Source organism: Fundulus heteroclitus, chromosome 17 (assembly GCF_011125445.2).
Source record: "Fundulus heteroclitus isolate FHET01 chromosome 17, MU-UCD_Fhet_4.1, whole genome shotgun sequence".
Taxonomy (NCBI): domain Eukaryota; kingdom Metazoa; phylum Chordata; class Actinopteri; order Cyprinodontiformes; family Fundulidae; genus Fundulus; species Fundulus heteroclitus.
The window spans coordinates 25,139,817-25,152,465 of NC_046377.1; the positions used below are offsets into that span (position 1 = coordinate 25,139,817).

The 12,649-nt window shown below is 42.4% G+C and overlaps 1 protein-coding gene across 3 annotated transcripts in view; it reads left to right on the plus strand.

Annotated features, from left to right (window-relative positions):
- usp6nl (USP6 N-terminal like) overlaps positions 1-12,649 on the plus strand; it is a 56,855-nt gene that overhangs the window by 15,069 nt on the left and 29,137 nt on the right. The window contains exon 1 of one of the 3 annotated variants that reach the window (XM_036148904.1): positions 9,185-9,382. The exons of the other annotated variants lie outside the window; for them this stretch is intronic. Within the exon in view, the coding sequence (XP_036004797.1) occupies positions 9,313-9,382 (70 nt within the window). The 5' untranslated portion in view covers positions 9,185-9,312. Of the gene's footprint in view, positions 1-9,184; positions 9,383-12,649 lie in introns of those variants that run through there. 3 annotated transcript variants of the gene reach the window in all.

The following is a 12,649-nucleotide window of genomic DNA, read 5'->3' on the forward strand; positions in this document are numbered from 1 at the left end:
GGGAGGAAGGCCTGGCTGCAGGTCCTTATAGACATTAGTTTAATTCCTGTTGGCGCCGGAGGCAAAGAAGACAAACGCTGCTGAGCGCTGGTGTTGCACCAGAAAGCAGAGATGGAATAAACGTGTTGCCCATCAGTAATCTGCAAAAACAATCTTATCTGCAGCAAAAACACCATTTAGCTGCACTAGTCGTCATAAACGGCTGTTATTGGTCTGCAGGACGCACAGATGACTTAGACTCAGACAACTTATCATTTTGTATGTACAGAGTGCAAACAGAATGACGATACAGTTACAGACAGTGTAACGATACTGCAGTAGGAATAAGATAACATTAGAATATAAAGTGATGAGAATGTAACAATGCAGGAGAAAACTGCAAAACAGTTTGCAGAACAATGTTCAGCCATGTTTATGGTGCAAAGAGGCATTAATATGAAAAGCTTTTATTATATGCACCGTCACTGTAAACTATACACAAGAATCCCATTTACTGTTAAATTAACATCCTGCTTGTTTTTTTTTAGCTTTGATAAAACACTGCTAATGTTTTATCCTGCGCCTCAAACAGACTCTTCTTATCTGACCTTGTGTTGCTTCATCTCTGTGATGAAGATTGGGAACTTTGCTGATAAAAACGATGTAAAAACAGCTTCTGACCCAAATTAATTAAACGGCATCGACAGCAAATCATTTTTATTGCTTAGTGCCATTTTTAAAAAGGATCTGAAGACGCCTGATTTACTGATTCAGACGTTTAATAGACGTTTACAGCGATGCTGAGCTTTTGGAAGCAGAGGATCTATTATATAGATGTTTATTTCTTTATTTTTTAACTTTTCTGAAGTTTTCCAGCAACGTTTAAATGGTTTCTGTGGCCTGAATTCGCTCTTTAATCTTGATGTTGTCGACATTTTTAGCAGACCTTGAGTGTTGGTCTCAATTTCAGCGGACTGGCAGGCGTAGATAGGAGAGGCAGAGAACAAACACATTATCGGGCCATAAAAGGAGAAGATTGCACTTATTTCTAAGGCTGCAACTCCCTGCAGCTTCAGCAGAGCTCACATTTAGTTGCTGAGCCTGGAAATAAAAGTTGTTAAACTGTTTATTGGTTTTAAACTCAAACTGAACTGAAGGTAAATTTGCTGCGAAGAAGCAGCTGAAACTTTGCTGTAAATATTAAGTGACATGATGAGGATTAGACACAAACGTCTCCTCCTCACAGGCAGAAAACGTGTTTCCACACCTCGAGCCGTTAATGGTCTCACCAGAATTAGTTGCCGTGGTGACCCTAATGGTCCTGCCGCTCTGACCAGCCGTCACCCACAAAGTTTCATCCGTCCACTTTTAACAAGGACGAGTGAATTTAGAGACGAAGCACCAAGGTCCTTCCTTTCAGGTCATAAGAGTTAAAAAAAAAACATCCTAAGAAGTGTTCGCTAAGTTTAAAGAGGTGGTTTCTGTAAGTAAAAATATATATTTTATTTTTATTTGGGAAATCCTAAAGAAAAACTGATGCCTGTCAGCTCAAACATAACTGCTGATGAATCCTAATAGAGCTGAACATCATTGAAAAATAAATTTATTCAGGTAACTTAAGTCAAAGGATGAACCTGTAGAGATTAAAACAGAAAGTCGTGTATTTCAAGTGTTTTAGGAAATTAGTTTCTGAGACAACTGGACCGATAAAAAAAGTATTTTTAATTTAAAAATGCTCTAATGATCTAATTCCATCGGATTCCTAAAGGATCTGGAGGCTCACAGAGAGCAGAATTTAACCATATTAATGGAAAGTTTGGTGGAAGGAAAACATGTGCTGGATGCTGTGGGCCCGAAGGAACCTTGTCATCAACACTTTTGGTCACATTTTAAATAAAAATGTGGGGCTAGATAACTGAAAACGCGTCATCATCAGGATGAGGATCCAAAACACAAAAATTCACACAAAAAGGGTTCAGCACACAGAGAACCAGGCTTCACACGTGGAGATCTGGAGAGAGCTGAAAAGCTGAACCAGGAGGATCTAGATGGCTTAGAGGATTGTTCTCCAACCTATGGAGGGTTTACAGCAATAGTGTTCTCCTATTGGCTAAATGGGGGTTGCTAAAAGCGAAATAAAACCAGACGTGCGTGAAGCTCGTTACCAGACGCTGGTGGAGCTCGTTACCAGACGTTCATAAAGCTCGTTACCAGACGTTGGTGAAGCTCGTTACCAGACGTACGTGAAGCTCGTTACCAGACGTTGGTGAAGCTCGTTACCAGACGTACGTAAAGCTCGTTACCAGACGTTGGTGAAGCTCGTTACCAGACGTTGGTGGAGCTCGTTACCAGACGTGCGTGGAGCTCGTTACCGGACGTTGGTGGAGCTCGTTACCGGACGCTGGTGGAGCTCGTTACCAGACGTTCATAAAGCTCGTTACCAGACGTTGGTGAAGCTCGTTACCAGACGTGCGTGGAGCTCGTTACCGGACGTTGGTGGAGCTCGTTACCGGACGCTGGTGGAGCTCGTTACCGGACGTTGGTGAAGCTCGTTACCAGACGTTGGTGAAGCTCGTTACCAGACGTTGGTGGAGCTCGTTACCAGACTTTGGTGAAGCTCGTTACCAGACGTGAACCTCCAGCCTGGTTGGGAGCAGCAAACCCAGAGGAACGCTGCTCTGACACAGACGGCGTCCCTCCAGTCAGCAGCAAACCTCCCACAGTCGTGACAAACGACTTCCATCCTATCGACCAACGCTAAGCGGGGCGCACCTCATCCCCTGCATGATGTATGGCACTCGACGGAGGCAGGGAGACGACAGAGGAGCATTGTGGGAACATTTTCTGTTGGGCTTCGATCTTCTGCTGATTTCCTGTTTATTTTTCTTCTTATCTCTGCGAACAGCACATTAAGATTTATGCGTTCATGTTGTGTGGAACGCCTGGGGCCACGCAGGCCTGGGAGAGGTCATCTCTGGAGGGATCTGACCCTGAATGGAGCCAGAACCAGAACCAGACCCGGTTTACTGATACTCTAGCCTGAAGTCGTGTTTAGATTTCAATGGAACTCCTTTTTTTGTCATCCTGAGAAGGAAATATGTAGTTTATTCCTTAAAACTGTTTATTTTCCAACACAAAGTGCAAAGCCAATTCTCTCTATTCATTATGTTGCACTTAAATAGACAGAATTTAAAGCTTTCAAAGACAAATTTTTATTTTTGCTGCTTTCAAATAGTATTTCATTAAGGTTTTAATGGTTTCTGTTGCAGATTTATTTTGAAATTTAAAACATTGACATTGGATGGAAGCCAAGGACTCTGGTTAAAGGAAATTTGTAGTTTGAAATTCAGAAAATGTCCCTGCGCATTAATAATTCACCAGAAGTTAAATAAATTTTACTGCACAAACGAATCTCCTGAGACGTCACTGTGGACTAATCCAGATTATTATTGAGCACGATATGGGTCAAAGAAACAGAAAAACCTTAAAGTTCCCTGTTGTTCAGACCGTTTAAAAGCAGAGAAAAAGGGAACAAATGTCAGATTTCATAAAACTGTAGTGAACCAAACTCAGACTGGTGAGAGAAATGCAGTCAGATAATGAGAAATAATAATTTTATTAAACTGGTCAAACTCAACTAAATGCAACTAAACGAGCAAACAGGAAATCAAGGTTAGGAGAAAACAATACAGGTTTGACATAAGAGATTAAAACTTGTTTAACAAACTTACAAATTGAACTGAATTAGTGAAAACAAAGCATAAAACTAACAAATGTACAAACAATGAAAACAAAAGTAAAAACAATGAAAATAAAATTCAAAGTTATCTGAAATTTTCAGATAACTAAAAGCACTAATCAAAGGCTTTTCACTAGCAGGAAGTAGACTGGTCCATAATATCGGTGCCTGGATTGAACAAACTCTCTGTTTCTTTCAAAATTAAATAATTACAACCTGTTATTAATAAATATTCCGTCCTATAAATTGATTGAAACTAATTAGGTGGTTTGAAGAAGCTATGACTGTCAGACTTTCTTAGTTTCTTCCCTCCTCCCAAAGAACTGCTGCACAGCCACCAACTAGCATTAGCTAATGCGCTACAAAAGTCTAAAATACACACTTTTATAATATGAATAGAATATTTATTTTAAGTTAAAACTTTCTTTCAATTGAAAATACTAAGAACGACACAAAGCATTTATCTTTTAATAACTACACTTTTTATATTCTCTTTAATTTCTTAGCAAATGGAACCACAACTGTCCGATGGCTTAAATGCAGACTTTGGTGCACAAATTCTGCTTTTATTTGTTTATTAAAATTGGTTTTCAGAGAAATACCAACCCAAATGCTGTTCTTGTTACTGAGAATAGACAAATAAATAAATAAAAAGTCAATCAACTTCCAAGAGAATTTTAAACCTGGATGACCAAATTTTAACTTGGCAAAACTATTTTAAGTTTTGGACAGAAAATCTGACTAATTAAAATACTTCATGCACATATTTTGTGGAGCAGGTTAAAAAATCACAATAAACTTTTTGGTAATTTTATTTTTTCCAATGTACAGCATCTATATTTTGTGGCCCTCGTGTATTTCTGACTTTACAATTTTGGCTTAATGATGGAAAGTTTGACTGAACAAACTGCACCAACAGCTCACCAGACGCTTCTGCTCGTTAGCCTAGCTATTAGCCTAGCTACCACACTAGATTCGCTGATTTGCACATTTGCACATTGTATTGTATCCTGCAAAATTGATGCTGCACCTTAACCGGAAACGTACTGCAAAACTGTGTACAATGCAACTGTCTACTTAAATCGCTGCTGCACCCTACTGCATATTTGTCTACATTTGGTTTACATTGTTTACATTTCAACTGCCTACTGTTCACTGCTGCACTTTATCCGGAAGTAAATTGAAATTTATCCTGTAAGGGACTGCGATTGATCACTGCACTTTATCCTGTACTGTAATTCACTGCAAGGTATCCTGTAGAGTTACTGCAATATTTCTGAGCTGTGTGAAAAACGAAATTTCGTTCTGTATGCACTCTGTGTATACAAAATGACAATAAAGAAAGTCTAAGGTCTAAGTCTAAGGTCTAAGGTCTCTATTAGCCATTAGCTATTAGCCATTAGCTGTTAGCCATCCCGCTACATCAGGCTACTGCCGATGAACCGTTTGCACAAAGCTCTGTCAGCATACCGACTTGATGCAGGTTGCATCAAGTCTCTCCAAGCAGCATTCACTCCTCCTGAAAGAGCGTAGAGCCACAGTGGACAGTCGTCTGCATTGTTGATGGCTTTGCAGCAATCCCTCATACTGAGCATGCATGAAGCCACAGTGGAGAGGAAAACTCCCCTTTAACAGGGAGGAGAACCTCCAGCAGAACCAGAACCAGGCTCAGTGTGAACGCTCATCTGCCTCCACCCACTGGGGCTTAGAGAAGACAGAGCAGAGACACAGAAAGCACAGAAGCTCACATTGACCCAGGAGTACTTTCTATGTTAGAGAAGACAGAGCAGAGACACAGAAAGCTCAGAAGCTCACATTGACCCAGGAGTACTTTCTATGTTAGAGAAGACAGAGCAGAGACACAGAAAGCTCAGAAGCTCACATTGACCCAGGAGTACTTTCTATGTTAGAGAAGACAGAGCAGAGACACAGAAAGCACAGAACCTCACATTGACCCAGGAGTACTTTCTATGTTAGATGGTAATAGAGGATGATCTGCCTCGACCCACTGGGGCTTAGATTTATTTCATCCTTCCATCCAAAATGAAACGTATATTTATTTTTTCACACCTTTCATCGACCGTTGACAGAGAATAGAAAGCCTGGCGCTGAGGAACCCACGGATGTGACCTAAAGCTGGTCAGGTGCTGCTGGATCAAGGACACCGGCGCACAGGCTGCACTGTGATTGGTCGGGAAGCTGCATGCTTGGAGCAGGAAGTGACACGGGCAGACGAACAGGAAGTGTGCCTGGCTGTGGTTCCTTCCTGGCGGCACGACGCCAAGGCTGAGAGGAAGACGGGAAGGAAAGGAAGCATGAAGGACGGAGGAGGAGGAGGAGGGATTGCCGGGTTGTTCGTGTTTCCAGGTTTTTGTCTCGCTGGTGTTCAGCTGAAGGACTGAAGCGCAGCAGGCAGCATCAATCAATGCGCCGAGCCATCAGCTGCCATTAGGACACCAGCGCTGTTTACTGTCGGCAGCATTGGTTTATGTGACCAGAACCAGAACCAGAACCCTCACAGACGGGTCCAGGTGTGTGGGGGAGCAGCAGGAGAACCATTTTTATCCATCAGTTGATGAAACGCCCTGTTGTTACCTTTTAGAATCACATGAGGAGGTATGGATGAGTCCTGATCCATCAGAACCAACTTGTGTTTCTAAACGCCGAGTTAGAAATAAGCCAAAGCAACTGAACCAATAAATGATGGCAGAAAAATAGATTGATCATTTATTTTAATGGAGAATAAAGATGTTTAGAGTTTAATCCGAGAGAAACTAAAGTCTTAATCAGATCAAATCGTTGTGAACAAATGAAATGTCGTCTTTGTTGCATTAAACCCGGCGGTTCCACTCGCCTCTCTGAGGGCTCCGGCCCGGTTCTGGCCCGGTTCTGACCCGGTTCTGACCCGGTTCGGGTCCGGCCTGCAGACTAAAGCAGAGACGGCTGACAGACGGCAGCTGCTCTGCGTTTCCAATCAGGCAGATGTGATGAGAGCTCATCGATCGGCTGATTGTTGGAAGGCTCCTTCCTCCAGGGTCGGCCCGCTTCCCGCTTCGATCCATCTCCCCTCAGGCGGCTCGCGGCTCGCTCTGCTTTTGTTTCTCAGCTTCCGGCACATCTTCAGATGCAGATTGTGAAGCCGCTGATGCTCTTTCTGAACATGTATTGATTCTGGGAAAGGTTCTGTCTTGTTGAAGCCTGAAAGGGGAGGATAAAAATAGGTGTAAACTCAAACATCCAGACTCTGGCTCTGATTATTTACCCCCTAAATCACCTAAATCTGCAGATGTTGAGCTTTTAGGTAATGCTGTGATTTATCTGGGGATAAATATCCCATCCAACCTGTGCAGAATCCTCCCTTACTGTCCTGGACCTGAAGCTGAGAAGATATGCGGCCTACTTCGTGTTGCCAGACGGGTTCTGTTTATTTCAGTCTTTGATTCCACAGATCTGCTGCTAATCAGGCTATATAATAATAGACGACCGTTTAGTGACGCTCTGCTGATAAAAAGCTGGAAACTAGGAGAGGAACGCTGGAGACTGGAGCTTAAGACCACCTTCAGATGTTATGAAGCCGGTAGAAACTGAGCCGCTCCGGTCTTTGTAGTTGTGTTGGTACACAGTCGTTGTTTTTCTGGTTATTGGTTTCCTGCTGCGTTTGTAAAGATGTTGGCGGCGCTGAGTGGGTCAGAGCCTGGCAACGGCGGGTCTGAACCGTAGCAACAGCAGCTGCACAGCCAGTCCAGCTATGCAGTAATTGGCCGTTCTGTCTCACTGCCTGAGGAGACAAATATACAGACGCGCTTTATCACAGGGCTGCGTGTCTCCAGGCTGAAAACCAGCCCGTTCTCCTCGTTTGGCTCTATTGGGTCTGATAGAACCAGAAATCCTGGTTGTGCTGCTGCCTCTGCTTTCTGCACATTCTGTGAGGAAATGATCCGTGTTCGGGTCACAATCCTGTTGGGTTTTTATTATTTTTACACACATAAAGCTTTAAAGCAGGGGGCACCAACATGGCCGCCCCCACGGACCACATGTGGGCCTCCTGGTGTCCTACAACTACTACAACCTCCAGTCAGATGCATCTAAAGGGTTATTTTATTTAGTTGCTCTTCCTCTTTAATCATACTTCTATTTAGATAGATTTAAAATGATAAATGCATTAAAACTATGTTTATATTACATGAAGTCAAGGTGAGCGCTGACATGTGACGCCAATTCCACTTAAAGGAGCTCTGCCTTAAAGTGTCCTGCTTTAACAATACCTGAAGATTATTTAGGGTGAGCTTTTATTATCTTTATCTTTTTCTTTATGAACCTTTCATATTTTATAGAACCATATTGTTTGGACTATAAGGAAGAAGAATCCTTAAATTTTCTCAAAAATTCATGTTGAGCCTTATGGTCTGAAAAATACGGTAAAATATTTTCTTATTTGAAATTATGAGGAAGCTGTTAGGTGAGTTTATTCATGTTAAATGTTTATATTTACATTTTCTTTGCACCAAACTAACATTTGAACCCAGGGTCATTTTTAAACAGCAGGAAGGTCCTGGGTTTGAATCCCGGCCGGCGTGTTTCTGCTTGCGTGCGTTCTAAAAATGTGACTGTTGGGTTATTTGCTTATATTATAACACACATAAATGCTGTTTAAGGAATTTCCTTAAAATAAATCTACAGGTGTGTCTCCGTTTAACTGGGATGTTGTAAATTAACCTGAAGCTTCTAAAGCTTCGTCATCATCATCTGAGCTTTCCTAGTTAAAGTCATAGTAACACGGGTGTATGTAAACTTCTGACCTAACACAAAGTAGGTAAAAAATCAGATTATTCTGACATTTATGAGATAAATTCAGTTACCAGATTTAATCCAGGACTGTGAAGATGTCTGGATTCAGCTGTGTGAGAAATCTCTGATTAATCTGTGATTTGTGCAAGAAGAAGGAGACAAAAGTCGTGATTTCTTTAGAATAAACTGTTGCTGTGATGAGAGGTGAACGGCGGCGTTGACTGAGGCTCATTCCAGCGAGAACGCAGCAAACAGCGGCTTTAATCTGCTGCTTATTAGATGAAAGCATCAGAGGAGGAGGCAGCCTGTTGGACGGAGAGAGGAGGCGTTCCGGCTGAAGTAGTGATGCTGGGGGGGGGGGGATCTGCGCTCTGCTCGTGTCTCAGCTTCACAGTGGATGTCCATGAGAAACAGGGGGGGGCGGTGCTGTGGTGAGTGGAGGCGCTCATTAATGTGACCGTGGAGGATGTGAGGAAGGCGGCTGCAGCAGGAAGAAGTTTCACCGCTGGGTTCTCCTGATGTGCAGCAGCCGGGTGGCTTTTTATCCGCTGAGCTGCAGGGGGAGGGGGGGGGGGGTGATCCAGCTGAGCCGCACATCACAGCGACATGAGCGCGCTCAGTTTGCAGAGCCCGCGCTGCCGGCGGACGCGTTGTGGATCGTTGTGGAGCGGCGGTCTGCTGATGCCTCCTGAACCAGAATCGCTGCCTTCCACCTGAAAGCGCAGGTCACGCTGGGGACCCGGTCCTGAGCTGGAGCCGCGGGGGGGTGAGGCTGAGGGGCGTGGGAGCCGCCGCCCCCCCTCAGCATGCAGGTCCTGCAGATCGTCAGGGAGCTGGTGTCTCCGTCCAGGCGCCGGGCGGCCGCTCGCTTTGGAGGTGTGTCGCTTTTCTCTTTAAGTCCAGCTCAGCCTGCTGCATGTTAGCAGCATTTGCTGTTTTTCTACGTGACAACGTGCAGAGGTGGAGGTTAGGAGGCTCTTCAGCGCTGACGCTCAGTAATTAGCCCCTAAAGCTGAGATCTGCTGGATCCTGCTGCCATCCAGGCGTTCTGATCTTTAACATCACTTTAATCCTCTGACCTGCAGCAGCGTCCTCTTCAGGGCTCAGTAGGGCTGCAGATAACCGTTATATTAATACAGGGTTCCCGCGGATCCTTAAAGTCTTAAAAGGCATTGAATTCTGTAACTTAAAACTAAGGCCTTAATTGGCATTAAAATGTCTTAAATCAGTTTTTCTTAGGTCTTAAAATTGTTGCCAGGTCATAAATAGGATTTTATTTTTGTAATCCTTACCAAACAGTAAAATAATTGACACAATTATATTTTTTTAAATATACTGAACGGCTCAATGTAACAATTATTGGTTCCGTCCCAATAGCGGAACCAATAAAAACCGGACCATAACTGGGAAAAAGAGTTATGTTGTGGTTTTTAAAACTGATTTATAGTTTATTTTAGTAGGGAACAAAACAAAGTTTGTGAATTCAGTTCAGTAGTTGTTAAAAATATATCTGTAATTTGTGTTTTTTAGCTTTCTTCCTATATGAAATGTTTTTCAAAAATGTAAACATGTCTACTGGGCCAGAAAGTAATGATTTATGTTAAAATAAACATTTGGGTAAAGTTGTCACAACCAGGTTTTTCTTGTTTATCGTGAATTTGGTCTTAACTTTTTATTTCAAGTGGCATTAAAAAGTCTTAAAAAGTCTTGAATTTAACTTGCCTTATGCTGTAGGAACCCTGTAATAATCACACAATCTTATCTCCATCTCTTTTTTCCCAAACAAAACATCTGGACTGACTGCTTAGGTGTTGTGTTACAATAATATTAGGCAATAATTTGGCTTCAAATAAAGAAGTTTATGTTGACTAGACTGTTAATAGTCAAAGTTGTCAGCATGATCAGAGATTTAACTGAGCAGAAGCCGAGCTGTGGAACTGGAGTCTGTTGAACCTATAATGATAATAAATGGACATAAGGATGAAACCAGAGCAGAAACATCATTTCTGATAATTAAATAAACCTCCAGCCCATTTCATTGTTTCAGCACAAGCTGCATGTTATGGAAATACTTCTTGCTGCATATTTTACTTCTAAGAGCGTTTATTCTATACGTTTCTATCATTTCTCTTCAGAGTCAAAACAGCTGTTAGATATTTGATCCTTTTTATTTCTTCTGAGCGTTTTACATTGTTGAGGGAGTCCTTTAGGGATGTTTATGTCTCATTTTTCTGCCTTTGAGTGAACAGTTAGTCCTGCTCATACGTCATGCGTCATAAATAAGACAAAAACATATAAATCACACCGGACTATACGCATTTATTTAGACATTTATTTCACACAACCCAACACTAATAACTGACATTTAATCTGGTAAACCAATTTATTAAATTCCACAGCTGCATCCACAACCTGCTAAATAACCTGGAACATACCTGTGAGGATGAATGGAGTAAATTAGCAGCTCCAACCAGCAGGTTTTATCCCACCTAACGATGAAAGTTGTTAAATTTACGCCTAAATTAGACCGTTAGCGTAACGATGCTACGTGCTAAGCTAACAGTACAACACGGATGTTTCAGAGCAACATGAAGCTCACGTCCATCAGCGCAGGTATGAAGCACCTGGACAACAGAGCTGTAGCTAGCGCTAGCTGCTGTTAGCTTCATGAACAGCCCAATAACAGAGTTCTGTCTCTGTCTGAGTCCTTCAGACTGAAACTGTGAAACAACAAACAAACATGTGTTCAGTCTTTGTTGTCTATAAGTTAATGTTTCAATTAATTTTTATGTGGTAAAAAAGCAGCATGTAGTTTTCACAAGCCTAGATCGCCCTCTGGTGGCTACAGACGGTAATGTTTGCTCCTTGGTTCATGCTGGTCAATATGAATTACCATTTAAAATTGAGCTAGCTGAATATAAGTTGCAGGATTAGCCAACATATGAAAAAGAGTGTGATTTATAGTCACACTGAGCCTGGTTCTGGTTCTGCTGGAGGTTCTCCTCCCTGTTAAAGGGGAGTTTTCCTCTCCACTGTGGCTTCATGCATGCTCAGTATGAGGGATTGCTGCAAAGCCATCAACAATGCAGACGACTGTCCACTGTGGCTCTACGCTCTTTCAGGAGGAGTGAATGCTGCTTGGAGAGACTTGATGCAACCTGCTGGGTTCCCTTATATAGGACATTTTTTACCAACCTGTATAATTGATATAGAATTATACTGCTCAGTATAATGATTGAATTTGACTTTGTAAAGTGCCTCGAGATAACATGTTTCATGGACTGGCGCTATATAAATAAAATTGAATTGAATTGAAATGATAATTCCAAAAAAAGGTAAATAAAAAACAAAACTGGACTTTTTTCTGAAGTTTGAAGACGTTTCGCTTCCCATCCAGAAAGCGTTCTCAGTTCAAATGTCTGGAGTAATGTGGAGCTCCAAGCTTTATATTATTGCCCAAAAAGACAGTGTTATGGCTTAGATAACATGCAAATTAACCCGAAACTGGTGATAAATACGACATTTATCACATTTATGACCCTAACGCTTGTAACTCTTTCTACTCCAGACATTTGAACTGAGAAAGATTTCTGGATGGAAAGTGAAACGTCCTCAAACTTCAGAAAAAATCCTGACTTAATTATGGATCCGATCATCAGACATTACATACAGCCTGCATCGATATTCTGCTTCTCCGCTCAAAGCAACAAAACAACCATGTGAGGGGTGGGTGGGGGGGGGGGGGTTTACGTGACCTTTAGGCCTCTGGCAGCGGGGGCGGCAGACGCTGAAGCCTCCCGTGGATCCAGAGCCTGATGAGGCATGGAGAGCAGCCTGTTGTTGCTTCAGGAGGAAGATCAGCTGGAAATGGTGACAGAATGACGGCTTGACCGTTCTGAGCACACATTATGGGATGGTTTAGGTTAAAGGATGGCCTAGTCAAAGCCCAGAGCCAAATCCAAGACATGTTTTCCCTTTTCCATCTCTGGTCCTAAAAGAGTTTCCCCTCATTATCTTTGGAGACTCAGTTTGTCTGAGCAGCTCCAGAATCAACCAACCGTACCTGAGGGAGTAAAAGCTGCAAGGTTTGCTGTTTCAGAAAGAGAATAAAAAAATATTGACCCACAGTGACACGTCCACCAA